We start from the raw sequence: 18476 nt of genomic DNA on the forward strand, positions 1-18476 counted from the left end.
CACAGCAGAGGAGGCCCAGAGAGTGGGCGAGAGTACGTAGAGGAGGCCCGAGAGATGGGCAGTATATAGGTAAAGAGACATACCAGCGTCTATCCCATCTGCGAGGCTTGGGGCGTGGTATTAGGGGTTGGTAGGAGCCACGCGTGGTCCATAAGGCTAGGGTGCCTGGGGAGCACCCATCATACCGGGAGACCCCCAGGGGGTCCAGGAACACACGGGGACCGAGGTCCCTTCTAACATGCCCAAGGAGACGCAAGGCAGCCTCCTATTATATTTACCAGCAAGACGTGGCAGGCGAGAATCGAGGGTGCCCTTGGGCTGACTTTGCATGGTGATGGGGCCGTAAGGAGATCACGGCCCTCCTGCGGGTCCCCGCCGTGACAGTGACTTCTATATACTTTTTCCTTATGTTTACATCAGTTTCTATTGATAGCTCGTACTTGCCCCGTAAGTGCAAAGTGCTCTGCTTCCACTATCATTAGAAATCAGTGGAAATTTCAGTGCCTTTTTTGGATTGATCCCATATCCTCTCCGTGGCTCATTTGACCTATTCTGTAATTATATGTTTCACAGCGATATTCTGAGAATCAAAGACCATTTGAAAAGTGGTTAGAAATTCTGGGATGACAGGTGCTTTAAAAAAGAAAAATATGATTTCTAACACCAGTGTTCCTATTGTGACTAAAACCCAGAGGTTCCTGGCCAGAGGGTCTTGTCCCTCCACTCAGGGTCATACCAATAAACACATTTGGGGTCAGGAAGGTATTTTGCCCCCTGAACAAATTGGTAGAGACTATAAGGGTTTTTGTCGTCCTGTATAGCAGAGGCTCTGGCCCTCTTCCTTGGATCTCTCAAGTGTATTTTAACAACCCTTCCAGTAGCAGGACACTGACCACCATTGTCTCTGTGCTTTTCCGGACCAGGTTAGGGTACTATGCCCTTTTGGCTGAGTGACAGGATAGACTGTGTCATTTTAGTCATATGTTAGACAAGAATTTGTATGGGATTCTTTAGATAGGGATGATTCTAATTCAGGTAAGGGGTTGGACAATTGGACTAGATGACTTGCAGAATTTCTTTCCAGCCCTTTTTTCTAGGAATGTATGGCATCTCATATACTTATTAGTGAAGTTTCCATCATTTTCATGGAAGTCTGCCTGTTCTTTACCTACTGTTGTCTGAAAAGAACTGATCCTGGAGTACTTATTTGGACCAAACTTTTACTTAGGTCAGTTGGTACTTTGCAAGTCAGGCCCAGAGTTGGACATGCGGTTCTCCAAAGCCCTGGAGTGATTGAAACTAATATGGATGTAAATTATGTTAAATGTCATTACTTAATAAACAGATTTTGGATAAGGTTACTGATATAGGAATATCTAGGTTACAGTAAGTTTTTTCTAGCCATTATAATAGCTCTATAGTCTGTTTCCATTTCAGTGTCATGTGTACATGGTTTAGGAAACAATGTCATAAAAAGATTCTTCCAAAGTTTGTTTTTTTTTTTAATAGTATATAAAATAAAATAAATTGACCATAAACTTGGATAAAAGCAGAACCCTGGTTGTTGCTCTAGCTTGTCTTTCCATTCAGCTTACCAAGGTTATTTCACAATGGCATGATGAACTCCTTTATGCAACATAGCTTAATGTTAGAAATTATGGGCTTTTATTTCAGCAAGATAACTTCATAAGCCACTTCTCTGGTCAACTGTAAATGAATCAGACTGCCTTAAGAGTCCAAAGTAATCTCCAGTTCTACCTATGTCAATCCTGCAATCCATCTTTCTCACAATTTGGGGTCTTAGCATTAATCGTATTTGCAAAGAAGAAATAATAGATGTGCAGTCAGAACAACTAATAGAGTAAAATGCTCTGTGCTCTGCCAAAGATAAACAAAGAAATAAATCTATGTTGTTTACAGCTTTCTTTTTCCATGTATAATGGACTTTATCAATAAAACAATACAAACTTCATCAAAGAAAAATCTACCAATTTAGTCTGAGAAGGTCTTCATTGAGCTAATCTCCAACAATTGCTGTTTGCAATAGGGATTTATTCGCTTTTTTTCCTCCATGAAATACTGGCCATCCTTCGTTATCTTCTGCTCCGATTGTACAATTCATTGAGGACAAAGCAGCCCAATTAAGTTAAGATTGAGAATGGGGATACTACACATTGCTGTGTGTATATAGTGGGCCCTTTGTGCCATCAGTCCCAAATGAAATATGCTTACTTTTTATGCTATGTTTTCTTCTCTTAGGGAACCACAGTCAAGTATCCCGAGTGCCTGTTGCTATCAAAGTTCTTGATGTTAATGACAACGCTCCTGAATTTGCATCAGAGCACGAAGCCTTTTTATGTGAGAATGGGAAGCCTGGACAAGTAAATATCTCCATGTTGTTGATGTTTTGCAATTGTTTGTAAATTCTCCCTATTATCTGTCAAAAATGAGAATTGTATCATATCCCCAAATCACTTTTATTTTTTGTATGGGATGACTTGTTGATATGATATCCCTATATCTCAACACATTTCCCTATGAGCTGCTATTAATATTCACTTAGAGTATTCATTATGTATATGGATAATGAGAATAATGAGGTACGAAGTAGAGGTGGGTAGTTTGGGTCCTGATACTGTAAGGTGTTGAGGGCTTTGTAATTTTCATTGATTTCAGTAGCAATTAAGGGAGCTTAGTACTTCATCAGATGGTGTCCATGAGTTGGAGAAAATTATGATCCACTGTGACGCTCAAGTTCAGGTCTCTCTGTTATGGTGAAATTTACCCCAACTTTGTTAGGTGACAACAGTTCCTGTGTCCCACCTGTGACTAATGTCTGTCTCAAGAGTTTAGCTACTGTGATAATCCATTCTTCTAATCTTTACAGTTCCTGGATTTCTGTTGCTTAAAAATATGATACACTATGGGCTACAAGAGAAAACCTTACATGAAAAGATAGAGACCTATAGTTGGGATCATGAAGTGAAGTTGGGAGTTGATGAATTTGGGGTTTGTGACATCACTTGATGTTGTACAGTGAAAATTGGTGGGTCACATGATGTGCTGATATGTTAATTTTGGTGAAATAAGAGTCGTTACAATGGTCACATAAATTTAGTTAGGTTTCAGAAGCAATGCTTAAACTGCAGGTTCTTCCAACTAACTCCAGCCTCCAAAGGTTTTACATTGTGTCTCTATTTAAGTACAAGTATGCAGATTCATGTGCAATATAAACTATATGATAAAACATGACAGTTTTTACAAAACGATACAGCATAATTGAAATGTAATAATTTCTGTCCAGTTTGTGAAGCACTGTATTTTACAGAACTCCACTGTTTTTCAACTACCTAATTTATTTCTAGATAGTGACATTTTAATTTAAATAAACAGCAGCTGACAGCATGACACTAGAGTTGTTAATCCAACTATTCTTGTGCCTCATGTGGGTGTTAGGCATTAAATTCACTATTTGCCAAAGCAGCTTACCTGACAATAGAGTCAAAAATTGTTTTCTTTGGTAGTATCAGTACTACATGACAACCTTTTTCTGCCAAGATTTGATTGTTGCAAAAGATCAGTGTTTTGACCTTCCAGCACCATTTTCAACATAGATGTCACAAATGCCTCATTTGCATTGTAAACACTGTTCATAACCATTGAAGAGAAGATAATTGACGAACATCTTTTTATATAGGGACTTTTCTTTCCATTGAGTCGATTTTATTATTGGTACTTAAGCTTCATACTTTCAGAGTGTATTTTAGATTTCCATTAGTTTTATGTTCTATGTTATACTAGGCTCAATGATTACTCCCCGCATGAGAGTATGGATGGCAGCTAGAGGTAGGGATGAGAAAGGTATTGCATGGAAATGTCAGTGTTTATCCATGTAAGCATTCATACTACACTGGAGCTGGCTGAAAATCAGTGAAAATTTGTCATATCCTTTCCTCCCTTTCTCCTCCTTCTCTCTACCAGACCCCTCCCCATTTAGATTTTTCAAAGGGAATTTCAGTTAGCTAGTCAAAAGCCAGTCATAAAAATATGCCTGAAATTTTTGGAAGTATGATAGAGAAAAATCACCAACATGTTGTTCATCAAGCTGCGTACTGCCTCATCAGCACTGTGCCAGTGACATCTACCCAGATGAGAGCCTGAGAAACCATCGAAACACTAAATGTTGCTGAGTATAAAACTCTCACCAGGAACCATATACCATATGGCCTTGTTCTGCCCTTTTAGGTGCCCAATATAATCGGCACTCAGGGCCCATGTAGATATCCAGTGAAGAGTGTGCCGTTCAAACAAGTGTATGCTTTGCAAGCCCAGCTTCATATTGAGATCTCAGTATCTACGTTGGTTGGCTTCTAACATCATACTTAGCTCAGAATCTACATTCAAATTTTAGAATTAAATAGATTGATAAATCAAAGTTCACCATTAAAAATATAGCTGAAGTAGGGTTAATAATACATCTCCCAGACATAAATAGATTAACATAGGAAAACGATCACCCTTATAGGTAAAAGCTAAGCCCTAAATTGGCTGGTCCTTTCAAATTCTAAAGCTGAATGTTGCATGTAAAGAAAGGGTGCAATTGCTTTATACTATTTCAGTATATTTACATTTTCAGTTTAACTTAAATGTAAGTTCAAATTGAATTTGAATCACCTTAAGGGAAAAGATTACATCTGAACCTTTTATAAACCTTATTTGCAGTCCCTAAATATATTGACTGAACCATCTATTACAGTTCAGTGTTCCAAGTGTTCTATTTTGGGTCCTGATATAATTGAGAGTGGCAACCGCGGCTGCTGGTGACGTGACAGAATGTATTAAAAACTGTTGATGTATAACATTGCCAGATGTATTTTCTTTGCTACTATTCTGACTTTATAACATCAGAATACAAAACTTAAAGCTGGGAGGAAAAGTGTGCACATGTATGTGCATCTTTGTGTGTGTGTGTTCATTTTTAAGAACTCTGCATATTTTTACGTACAACATGAATTGCCAACAAAAAGTCTTTTAGCTAGTTTTACAAAGGGAAAAAAGTAACTTATTGTTAAGCTAAAGCATATACACTCCTTTTAGTATTAACTTTTGCTGCATAATTGGAATTTGCTAACCCTAGCAAGCTCAGTCATTATTTGCGTGGGCTAGTTTAAAATAGATTACAACTTTCTACTAAGCCCTGTGACTATTTATCTCCACCATACTACTTTCAGTTTTTGTAAAAGAGTGCAACGTCCATAAAAGCAGACGGATCACGTCCACATGGGAAGTCCATCCAACTGGACTTCCTATGTCTCGCTGCCCAGAGCTGATTGGGTCTTGCTGCCCAGGCCTGAATTAATTATACTGAGCATAATCTAATTGCTCACCACTGTGAATTTTCAGGGTAACTCGGCTGACCCACAAAATGTGACTGAACAGCATACTTTCTGTTAAAGTTTTGGAGTTTGGGGTATTATACTCATGAAAGTGTAGTTGTACTTTGTGAAATCTCATTGCCTCCCATTTTCACTTCTGTTCTACTGATGTAAAGTTTTCTAATCACAAAGAGCTGTATTCAGTAATGCTGCAGACTCTGGTGTGTTTAGAGTATAATTAAGTTTATATTTAAATCATGGCAGAAATAGGTACAATGTATAAGAACTTATAGTTGATACTTACTTTTCTGTATAATTCACTGCTACTACATTGATAGTAGTTTGGAAATGCTGGGTATTTTAGGAAATGGTAGCAAATTTTAGGCATTTGTGGTTCTGCAGAATTGTACTATAAGGATGCAGAATATAATGTTGAAAGGTCCTTTGGGATATTCTAATTGTTATTTTCAGTCCAGATATACCTGTTAAGACATGCTGATTTAGTGCTCTCATCCAAAGTATAGATACATATTCAATGATATGAATGAACTTTGTTAATAGAACATCAAGGTCAAAATTTGACATGGAAAAATATCAGAAAATTCAGGATTGAGCAAAGTAAAGGGTACTAACCTTAATACTGCTGCTGACATACATGCATTGCAGTAAATCAGTTCTCAAACTATAATTTATGGAGATCCTACTTGTGCTTTGTGTTACCCATGGAAAAGGAAGAAAATTATCTGAGGGGTAGAGAGGATAGTTCACCAACAAAAGTCTCTAGTATGTTATGAACCACAAAATGAGAGCCAGAGAACTGCTGCCAGTGTCTTTTATTACACGATCACACAACACTGAGCAATATGACATGCTCATCAGCACAGTAATAAAGAGAAGGTACTAAAAGTTTTTGGGTTTTTTTCCTACCACAGATACAAACATATGCAGTAGTTTCATATTACTGCATATATGTTATGTGCTTATAAAAGCCTTATTGTAATGCATGCACACAAAGGAGGAGAGAGGTTGCTATGGGAACACCAACTTAATTTTTTGTCTTCTGCATGTAAACAACTGTAATATTTCACTAGCTGTAATATTGTCTTTTGCATGTATATTTTAGGCATTTTGAAGAAAAATAATAATTTGATAACCTGGAGGGTTGTAAGAAAGGATGAGGAGGAAGAATTGCAATGGAGGGCATAGGTGTCAGTGGAGAGTAAGATGCATCCATGCTCTTTGAAAACTCACATAAACATGCAGACGTGCATGTGCCCACTCATTCCACTTCTCTAAGATTTCCAATGTAAATAATAAACTATCCTAATCTTGCAGAGTATCCAGGAGCTGAAAAGCCCTTGGCTGTATGGTTGCTCACTTGTGACTTATCTGTTATATAAATTGAAACCCTAGAGACAGTTCAAGCAATAATTAGAACCAATTCTCTCACATAACATTGGTGAGAATTGCCACTTAAACAATCAGCAGATATTTAAATGGCACAGTCATGTCATAAATTGCACTCATGCGTACTTGACCACCTAAATTTCCCTCTGCTCAGTAATCCATACCTTCAGGACTACTTCCTATAACGCCGTAAATCTTTACCTTTGAAAAAGACATGATTCAAAACAAACTCAATTGTTTTAATCTTTACATGAAAAATTGGAATTCTGCTGTAATTTCAATGGCTTAAAAAGTAGAATGAAAATATTTGGCCATGGTCAAAATATAGGTTTAAGGTCTTGATATCTTACAACCCTCAATTGGAACTTAAAACCTTTGGGAAGAAAAAAAATCACCATTTTGTGCCAGGAGGTCCCATGATCTGATTGGCAAACTATTTTATAGAAGAAAATATTATTTTAGGCCATTTTCAAGTACTTTTTGCTTCCTTTTCAAATCATAGCAAGTTGGCAACCTATCATTGCCAACATAGAGATGTTGGCAACATAGAGATGTAAAAGTTAATACATATACTAATATATAAACCCTCCACATTATTTTTCATAATATTTCTGGACTATACAGGATACAGAATGGCATGGGTAATGAAGGCATCACAGATTTTTTGCTTATAAACTTTAACATCTGGATGAAGTGTTATTGATGGGCCTTAATCCAAATCTACATAAATAAGTGCCTTTTATTTAATATCTTGCTATTTGTCCTATTTGGTTATCTATTTTAAGAGAGCTTTTAATTCCTGCTTTCAACTTTGGTAGAAAAAAAAAGGGGGAGAGTGATAATGAATATTATAATGTATGTGATATGTAGTGTTAGATGCTAACATTTGTAATAATGTACTTTCCCTCACTGAGACATTCTTGTTTTCCTAAAAATGATGATTTAAAAACTATATCCTTCTCCAATATGGATTACAGGATGATTCATATACACTTCTGTGTATTATACATAATAAGTGCTGCCCATGCAGATCATTTTAAAATGTTTGGAACATATTGTGATTTTTAAAAAATCCCTTCCAAATTTGTCTAAGATCACATGCTATATTCTGGAGCACATGCAAAACCTGTGAAGTTTGTTGTGTTAAAATGCACCTGGTTTTCCATTTTTTATCGTGCAAGAATTGTCAAGCTTTATATAAAAAGCATAAACATTGTCTGCTTTCTGAAAAAGGAATTTCCTCCACAACTCCATGAACTCTAATTATGTGCTCAGATTTCCATCTAACTTAAAAAAAAAAAAATGACCAGTAACCTGATATTAGACACACAGAATTTTAAATCAAAAGGTAATCTTCATGTTTATTCAACAGAAAAAAACAAAACCACTTGGTAAGATGGTTTGGAGGAGAAGGGAGATGAAGGTGTTGTCCATACCTCTCGGCATGACTCTGAGCCAAGAATATTCCAAACCAAGAAAAACTCATATATGCAACTCACACAAGGTTCTTTTATTAGACCAACTTAAATACTTAATAATAAAATAATACTTAAATAATAAGAGAGATCCAATTCACCAAAAGAACCTTGTCCGCCTATGTCCTTAGACCAACACGGCTACAACCTACACCCCTATATGCAAGTCATACCTTCAAGTCAAAATTCCTCCCCATTTTTTCTTTTGCAGAATAATACATTATTATGCTCTCACACTTGGAGTTACTGTGTCTGACAAGTTATTTGGAGGCAGCCAAGACTTTGCTCATTTTCTGCTTGCCATTTTCTGGGACAGGTTAAATAGGAAATAGCCCTCATATTTTTGTATGCATTGGCCTAAGTTCTGTGTAGTTCATACAGGAGTGTAAATGATGGTCCTTTTTAGTCTTGTGAAATCACAGCACTAGCCAGATAATGTCTGTAGCACTAGAATGAAATGCCTTTTATAATGCCCAACAGAAATGTGCAGTATATTTATATTTAGCAGGTTAGTTTTTCAAACTAGATGCTGCTGCTCAATACAACCTGTAAAGAGCCTGTAAATTTTATGTAACCTTTTTCTATTGCAGATAATTCAGATTGTTAGTGCTGTTGATAAAGATGACCCTAAAAATGGACATTTTTTCCTATATAGTCTTCTTCCTGAAATGGTCAACAATCCAAATTTCACTATCAAGAAAAATGAAGGTAAATATAAAATGTATGTAATGGTATGCTGTATAACTTACTTTATTTCTGTTTTGCATTGCTTTGTTGACTTCCATTTACTTTGCCAATTTGTCCCTTGAGCAATTAGAATGTGGCTTATCTGTCTAATGGTACCATAATTACATCTCTCCAGCTATTTCCAGTATCTGTGCAGTAGATAAGGAAAGTAAAATGAACACTGAATTTAGATCCACAGAACAATTCACTCGCTTACAGAAAACTTGAAAGGATGGATTTAATTCCTGTTCTAGTTCTGTTCATTTTAAGATCTCAAAGATATATTGTAAAACGAGAGTTTTGAAACCACATTGATAAATAAATTTTGAACCTACATTGGCTCACATCTCCTTGGGAGCATCTAATTAAATGTTTACTAAATCCCCAAATGGAGACAAATTTTAAGCCAGCTTGGTGCCTTTATAGAGATTCTGAAATATTACAGTTAAGCATGTTTAACTAGGATGAAAAAAATGTTAGGTCAGCATAGTCTTGAAGGGCACTTTGTATTTATATTACTGTTTCAGAGGAAGGGCATAGTTTCATCTTGTAATACTATAGAAGTGGAATTTCGTTCATGGTGGAAGAAATGTAGAAAATAAATTTGATCCATTTTACTATTGCTGAAAAATAAATTTAGACTGATCCTTTTTCTTGGCTTGCAGCCATACTTGAAGGTCATAAGGAAATCATGGGAAATGATCAGAGTTATTCTATAAATAGTGCCAATGTATTTGTATTTGCAATTATTTATACGTTGAGGAAACATTTCTTTTTTTATAATATTGCATACTATTTGGGAATCTGAATAAAGTACAGTCTCATATTTCATATACATGCAAGAATAATGAAGGAAATCATAACATGCAAGTCAGCCTTGCTAGTATTAATATGAAACTTAACTTCTGTGTGTAAACATAATATATAACCTCTTAAATAAATAAGAATATGCTTTTTTTCATAATGATTTTGTTATTCTATCTGTAGCAGCCAGTGGAGGATGATGGTTCTGCTTTGATAAATATATTATAAAAAAGCTATATTCCTGTACCTATCTAAATATATGATGGTCTTTTCTTTTAGGTATGTAGCATCATTCATTGCAAGTGTATTTATTATTATGTATGCATCTTTATAAAAAAATGAGGGAGTCTTTATGAAGCTATATTATTTTAGTTAGCACTTTTATTGGCATAAAAAATAAAGTGACTAAAAATCCTTTTTCATAGTCCTCAGTATTAGAATACAAATTGATTTAAGTACCTTAAATATGAAGCTCCCATAAACAGTGGTTTCCCTTCACAGCCTGTCAAAATAAGCAAAGGTTTTAACATTCCTTTTTGAACAGAGATGATCAGAGATAATCATACCACTAATTAACCTTCCCTTTCCAATCTGTTCCCCTTTTAAGACTCCTTTTAGCTCCCGATTGAAGTCAGTGGCAAAATACTTAATGGCTTAAGTAGGAGGAATAGGGCCCTTTTTATAGCATCACTGGGAGGGGAAAAAAGGCATTTTAGGTACAATGTAGATGTTATGTTTTATAATTGAAATGTTATGGTACTTTAATCAACAAAACATCTTTTGTTGACTGAAACCCTCCTCTTGTATTTTTTTTAAGAGGAAGTGATTCATATCCCATTAAGAAATAAATATATTGTTATCAAATTCCACTTGAAGAGACACGATGGGTTTAATATATCTCTATCATTGAATGTTATTCCAACTGCACGTACCTGTAAAGCATTTTTTTTTTTTTATCAAGACTATAGCCTACATAAAATATTCCATGTGTGGTTAGTTTTATCTGCTGAATAAATATTCACTTGTGCAAGGAAGGATTCCTGACAAATGCAAAGATGTAGACTAATACAAGATGAAGTCTCACCCCACATAAACTCAATAACTCTTTGCTTTGTAGCAGCAAGTTAAGTATAACTGGCTATTTCTGCTAAATGTTTCTATAAAAGTTAAATCATTAGGCCAAATTCTGCTCTTAGTGATATAAGTGCAAGTCAGGAATACATTTTTCTGTTGCAGAATGACTTCCGTGAACTGCAAATGGAATTAATCCCGATATCTCTTTAAAGTTTTAATTTATAAATCTAATTTAAATATATATCTAATTGAATCAAATTAATGAAACTAAGTATATATACTATTGTGTGTGTAAGTGTATATATTACTGATTTTACTGATTTTGTTCTTTATGCCTATGTAAACATTCCCGTCAATTCTTTTCCCCGCCTTTACCCCCATTTCTCCTCTTTCTCCATACTTTGTGAAGCACAATGGTGAACAAAAGTCTCTCTTTTCTAGGGTCTTTCTGAAACTGTTTTCCTGCATCCTGCATCATCCTTTGTGTAGTATTAGCATTACTGGGAATATCTGACATTTGTCACACTTGAAGAAGTAGTGGTATCATTTGACGTCTTTTGGCACTAGCACTTGACAACTGCTTTTGAAATCATACGTTCTTTCTACATACTTACAAAATCGAAAGCACTGATGCCTATTAATTCACACAGCTTACCCCTATTAGTTGATGTAGCTTTTGAACCTTCCAGATTGCCAGTAGGCAATCTAAAAATGGCAGCGATGCCTTATCTGTGTTGCACAGATGACTACAGATATTATAATAGGCTAAAACATGCCTTTGCCAAATGTTTTTATTGACCACTTGACATAATGTTTGTGTCTTCCTTAACATTCGACAAAACACTTTTCCTAATGTTACATTATGTGTTACAGAAATTGGCCAGTGATCATAGCTACATTCTGTTCCTGCAAAATGATTTACAGGCACCATGACAAGGTTTTTCTCTGCTCAGACTGGTACATCTGCATATTTACAACATCTTCTGTAGACAAGACATCCTGAAATAACCCATAGGGGCCTCTGCTGCTTTTTTGATAACTTGGCTAAAACAGTTATCATGAATGTCATCATATAACTCACCTAAAGTCCCATGATCAGCTCTCAGAAAACAATATTCATTGAGTTTCTTTCTATTTTTCCTTATATTTCTTCCTGTTCTGATACCAGCACAAAACTTCTGTTACTGAACATTTTTTCTTAACCTTGTGTCACTGCCTGGGGTTGGTCAAACTTTTTTTTTTTAAACTTAGCCAAATGAGCGACTTTTTCCCACTGAAAAAACTATTGAAATTGGCTTGGTATCTAGAACTGTATTGCAAGCAGAGGCATTTTTTACTGGTCAGAAGTCAGATATCTCTCTATTTCTCCATCACAAAATGCAATCATAAAGTTTCACAGTAAACATTACTCTATTGGGTTACCAATCATGTAAATACATAATCCAATGCTGACAGAAAGTTAGGAAACTGATAAATGTTGTTACTTCATGGCACCAGTATACTGAACTGAAATGAGTCCTCTGAAAATGGGATGTGATTATAGTCTTTTAACAGAAGTATGATCTTCACAAAAATGTTATTGGATATCTGGTGCTAGTACATTTAATTTTCTCCTGTTTTGACATATTTCTCCTGTATATTTCAAGTGTACGAAACATTAAAGAATCCAAGCTCTTTATTATTCCTATTGCTAAGACAATTAAGATCAGAGCCTTTTGATAAAAAGCCGTTTTCAGAGTTTTGCTTTGAAACTTTTGTTTTATTGCAAATAGAATTGTCAGTGAAAAATTACATCATGTGTGGCCACCATACATTGGAAAAGCTTCCAGATTTGTCCCAAAGACAGAATTGTGCTGATTCCTCTCATTCCTTCAAAACTGTTTCCTAACAAAAACATGCCATGAATTAAATAGTCTGCAGTACCCATAGCTGCAGATGCTTGCCGCACAGAGAATATGGCGAGTTTCAGCTGCCTAAGCATGAGGTCTGTGAGCACTGGCAGAGCCTGGGCATGTGCCGGTGTGATTAAAAGGTCACATCAGTTTCATGCAGGTTTACTCCCAAAGTTGTTCCTTTTTTCTCCCTGCCCAAAGTCCAGCCTGCCTACTCAAGCTTTGAGTTTGGACAAAATATCTTTATTTATTAGATTTCTATCCTGAGCGAACCAAAAGGCTCAGAGGGGCTTACAATGAACAAACAACTCAGAGACAGTATTCCCCAAACAATATCCCAACACCCACAAACTCCAGCTCCTCCCCTCTTCCCAACTACCCCTCTGTCACCTGAATTCCCACGCAAGCTAATCTTTCTGCCAATCCCAGCCACACCTCCCAACTGCCACTGACATCCAGATACAACAAACTTTTTTGCACACAGCCCAGCTTCCTGTCCATCCACTTCCACCATCCCCGTTGAGCCCCACCTTTCTTCCCCAATGTCCCCCACAAGCCTCCACCCCTTCTCCTACAGAGAGGCTTTAGCTGTCACCATCTCTCCAAGAAATGCACACAGCTCTTCTCCCCCAGCAAGCACAATACTAAATTCCTAATACTAAAATAATTATTGGGTGATACATAAGAAAGACAATGAAGAGGGTTATTATAATCTGTTATTAGCAGGTTGCCATTTAATAGAAGTGTCATATATAGTGTAATGCTACATTTTTCTGTAGTTTCTGTAACTTCTCACTCCTGTTCCCTCCCTGTGGCATATTGTAGGGTTTTCTTTTGTACTTACAGCCCTAAATTTGTTATCAGATGCTTTGCAACGGTGGTGTGTAGGAGGGATGCTTGTGTGTATCCTGTTAGACAAATGTTTATTCCATGTTTGTCAAGGATCACAGGTGATTGACTATACTTGGGGCCTAGTAATCTCTTCCATTCTTTGGTTCTATGTTCCTACAAAATCAAATGTTACCATGCCATTCTTGATGTGTGGGTAGCTTTGGTATTGTAGTCATACATATATATAATATTTTGTGGTGTATCCATGCTAAAAAGTCTAGTTCCCTTGCATTGGGAAGGGATCCATAGTTTACTCTGCTAGTTATTTCCTTAGTAGGCTAGCTTGAAAGGAATAGACAATATGTCATGTGGTGAAAGCAAGATAGCCTGTTATAATCATGTTTTATGTACCCCAATTCCTAGCTAAATTATTTATCAACCTGTACTAGAATCTTACTTAAAACTTGCTGCCTCATATCATCTCCTTCACAAGTATAAGCCATCATTTCCAAATGATTTTGAACAATCTAAAAAAATACTCCCATAGAGTACCTCATTTTGCTTTCTAAAGTAAAAATAATAAAGTCACCTTCTGAAATATGTTTGATATCAGAAAACATTAAAAATGTTTCTCTGTCAATCTTGCTTGGAGTGTAATAAAATGAGAAAAAGAGCTCAATTCTTTTCCTACCAAACATTTGCTTAAGCAGAATTGTCAAACACCTACTCAGAGGGCACATCTACACAGGCATTTCCTCCAGTCTAGATTTACTGTGAGGTAAGCTACTCAAGAGTGAGGGTTTTTGGGTAGGTGTCTATACATGTGAGGATTAGGAAGAAAATTTGCTCCCAGTTCCCTGCAGCCCTGCAATGTGCCCCTGCTGCCACTGAAGGGAGATCCAGGCTCCCCCTGGGTGCTAGCCCAGGGACTGGCAGGGAGCACAAGGCCAAGAGACAGCTTGCTGCTGGGGTGGGGCAATGTCCCTCTGCCCTGGCAGCAGGGAGCTCATGGCCCTGACTTCCTGACTGTGGGGCTTAGAAAGAGCTGCAGGGGAGGGGCAGGTCCCATACCCCCTGTCCCAATCTGCTGGTGGGCCAGCTAGCAGCTACTTCGCTGCTAGCTGCCCCACCAGCAGATCAGGGCAGGGGAGTGGAATGCACCCTACCCCTGCAGCTTTTTCCAAGCCCTATGCCTCAGTCACCTCATTGGGACACAGGGCTAGGACCTGCCCCGACTAAGACAGTTAGTGGCCAGCCCCAGGCTGCATGGGGAAGTCTGCATGTGCAGCCCGGAGCTGTCTGGGGACTGCCTGGAACAGGACAGTCCCTAGCCACCTCCAGGTTGCACATGCTTCCCCACACAGCCTGGGGCTGATTGGGAACTCTCCTAGTCAGGGGCAGGTCCCAGCCAGCTCCAGGCTGGGCAGGGCACTGTTCCCATGCAGGGCACTCCTACAGCCTGCTCCATGATTGCAATTGCAGTCATGAAGTGGGGGGCTGGGAACAAGCTTCCTGCCCCTGCTCCACAATCATGATCAGGGAGTGGGGGCTGCAAAATCCCTGCTGCCAGAGCAAGAAGACATGGTCCCCAACCAGGCATGCAGGCCAGGGACTAGGGAACTTGTCCCCTGCCCCCCACCAGCTCCATGCTTATGGAGCTGGGGGTGGAACAAGTTTGCAGCACTGGCTTTGCGACTGTGAGGCTGCTGCTGGAGACATTTATTTATCTCCCAGCCTGAGCTCCACAGTTGTGGGGCTCAGGCTGGGAGATAAGGATCTCCCAGCCCCCTGCTCCCCAATCACAATGGATCTCCCAGCTCCCACTCCTTGATTGCAATCTGGGAGCAGGGGACTTGGACCTCCCTGCTTCCAGTGCAGGGGGACATAGTCCCCACCCAGGCTCCTGTGACAGAGCTTGCCCCAGCAGTGGGCAGCTCCCAGAGGCAGGGAAGCAGATTTTGCTCCCAGTCAGGCATCTACATGAGCGCTGTGGTGCCATTACTAATGCCGAGTAAATTTGCTACTTGCATTTGCAGGTAGCAAATTTACTCGGTATTAGGGAGGTTTACTGTGAAGTAAGCATGTGTGTCTGTACATGCTTACTTCACAGTATACTATGTTAATGTGAAGTTAAACATCTCATGTAGACATGCCCAGGGAGTAGTATTTTTGCTCCCTCTATGGTAACCCTTTGGTGTGAAGAGTTTTTTTCTCAATAAAATTAGAGGTTTCTCTTACTTCATTTCTTAGTCAGTCTGCTTATTCATCATTTTCTTAGCATCTGATTTAGCACCAGACTTTGCTTTCCCAAACCTGTATCTCAAAGACTTAAGACATGTTACTGCCACCTGAATGTCTTGGCTTTTCTCTTCCCAGCTAACCTACTGATCTCAGATATAAATGACTTAATCAGGGACATCACTAAACCCATTTTTGTCTTATGGGTGTACTGTGCTTCTCCAGAATAACAGCACCCATATGGCCCTTTGTGTGTGTGCTGTAAATCCTCTAATTCCTTTGCGGACTCATGCAGCTTTTACAGGTGCCTCGGGGAAAGTTTGTGGCCCAGCTGCCATCTACCCCAGGGATAGTTTCACAATGGGGAAGCTCATGCCTGTGTGCTTTTAATGTATTTAACTATCATCCTCATTTTTATACATAAGTAATTAAGGCAGTTGCACATTTTTCCAAAGTGCAGTTCTAACGTATCAAATCACATCCTCATTAGTGCTTAAAAAAAATCAAGGGATGTGATCAAGGGAGCAGGTACTACGCTCCTGAATATACACGAATATTTTGTCACTCCTTCTGAAACACCAGTAATGTGTGTGTGCACTTAGAATATTGAATACATATGTTTAATAATATGTAAAGGAATAAATTGCTAAGCCTAGGAAAGACCAGTGGTTAGAATTTCTTTAATTATTATGGGCATAACTCTGCAGCTTGAAATCAGTGGGGCTGCTTGCCTGGTAAGGTACTATTGAATATGAAGGAGACAGAATTGGGTCCAAAGTAGTCTGCATAATTATATATCAAAAGAACTAAACTGAAAAAAAAATGCAAGTTTACCACATTTTCTATAGATACCATATTATTAATTTTGTTATAGAGTTCTATCTTAAAAAGCAGAGCTGTGCAAAATTTTAAAACTTAAATTTTGATTTAGTACTGAATTGGAATGAAAAGTCTTGGAATTTTTTATACAGTATTTCATGTAGTTTATTGAAAAAGGATCGCAAATTCTAATACACTTAAGATATTATGCTTCAGTTGTTCTGACTTCTAAAATCTAAAATATAATTTAAAAATTCAGAATAATGAAGTCAAAATGAAATGTTTTGACCTCATCAGAATGAAATGTTTGATTTACTGTGAACATTTCAATGAAATTATGTTGCCAGGAAACATTTGTGGAATCATGTTTTCTGATTGAAAACTGCTCTATTGAAATTTTTTTACAGGATGTAGTTAAAAGCCATATGCTTAAGAGACAAAAAATATTTAATTTTGAGCCCTAAGCATTAAATTATGCAAAGATTAAGGGCATTTAGATCTGAGATGATGTCTTTGGGCCATCACTAACAAGAATAAGGCCCAGTTTCTGACTAGTATTATATGCAGACCCAAGAGAGCTAAGAGGAAGTAAAAACCTAGTTTCTGGATGTTTAGTGGTAAGTCAATGTTGCTGCCATAGGCAGAAAAGGTTCTTTGAGTAAATCCGATATCTTTTATTAGACTTAGTTGGAAAATGTCTTCTTTGCAAGCTTTCAGGTACAATTACCCTTCATCAGGCAGAGAAAGCATCTGCACATGGTTTGTGCTCTTCCTGGATGGAGTAGTAAAGCAGCCAGAGGCCAGTACATATGCAGGAAAGCCAGTCAGTTAAAATGTAAATTGAGTTGGTCAATAAGTGAGAAACAGGTGTGGGGGGCGGGCTGGGGAATGAATATAGCTGTAATCAAAGGATGAGAGACAGGAGGTGGAGTGGGGAAAGGGAATGAATATAGCTGGCAAAAAGTGGAGGGTTTACCTGGGGAGTCAGATGTCAGGCATGTTATAACGTGTCATAAATCCAATGTCTATATGTAGTCCATGATTGCTCATATCCAGTAGATTGATGAAGTGAAGTTCGTAGGCTTGTCTGCCAAAGGTGTTTTGTGAATTCCCTTTGAGGATTATAACTGAGTGATTGGAGAGAGAGCGGTGTTCTTGTGGGAAATGTGCCCTGACAGGTAATTGGGTATCGTTGTCTTTGATAGATTTTTGATGTACGTTCATTCTGGTGCACAGTTGTTTAGTTTCTCCTACGTATTTTCCATCAGGGCATTTGGTGCACTGGATGAGATATGTTGCAACAACTTTACTTTCAACCAAATCATGGAGCAGGCAGGCTCTGAGTAGGGCAAAGTATGCCAAAATGTCAGTAAGTTCTATTCAGTCAGCAGAAAGGCCATTGTAATTTGCTGCTGCAGTTCTGTCCCTGAAGGAAATACAAAGCTGGAAGGAATTGTGTTTTATGCTACTTTTTTGTGGAATGCCATTGCTGCCACTTTGCAAGGTTTACTTGTAGAAATGGACATGGTAGATGGAAGCACGGGGGTCTCTGCTTGTTGTGTTCTGGTCCCCCAGTCTTAGTCAAGCTGAATGGAACTGCTAGGGATCTGTAAGTGTGATGGGCTTTAATTCATCATACCTAGTAAGCAAGCAGACATTGGGCTTTTCATTCAACATTGTAAAATGTGAGGCCATCCTATGACAGGGCAGAATGTAACGCAGCCTCTAAAGGATGAATAACAGCATTTTAGCACTTTGACATTTGTTTTCACTAATAAGAAAAATGAGGAATTGGCAACATCAGGTGACATATGTTACTACAGTGTGGTGACGCT

General features: G+C 38.0%; 1 protein-coding gene across 8 annotated transcripts in view; it reads left to right on the forward strand.

Moving 5' to 3' along the window:
• The window catches only part of CDH8 (cadherin 8), a 222286-nt gene that overhangs the window by 171529 nt on the left and 32281 nt on the right, over positions 1 to 18476 (forward strand). For all 8 annotated transcript variants that reach the window (XM_006016421.3, XM_025214370.1, XM_006016422.2 and 5 more), the window contains 2 exons: positions 2260 to 2381; positions 8848 to 8965. In XM_006016421.3, the coding sequence (XP_006016483.1) occupies positions 2260 to 2381; positions 8848 to 8965 (240 nt within the window). The remainder of the gene's footprint in view (positions 1 to 2259; positions 2382 to 8847; positions 8966 to 18476) is intronic.

Source organism: Alligator sinensis, unplaced genomic scaffold, assembly GCF_000455745.1.
Source record: "Alligator sinensis unplaced genomic scaffold, ASM45574v1 scaffold349_1, whole genome shotgun sequence".
In the NCBI taxonomy this organism is placed as follows: Eukaryota; Metazoa; Chordata; order Crocodylia; family Alligatoridae; genus Alligator; species Alligator sinensis.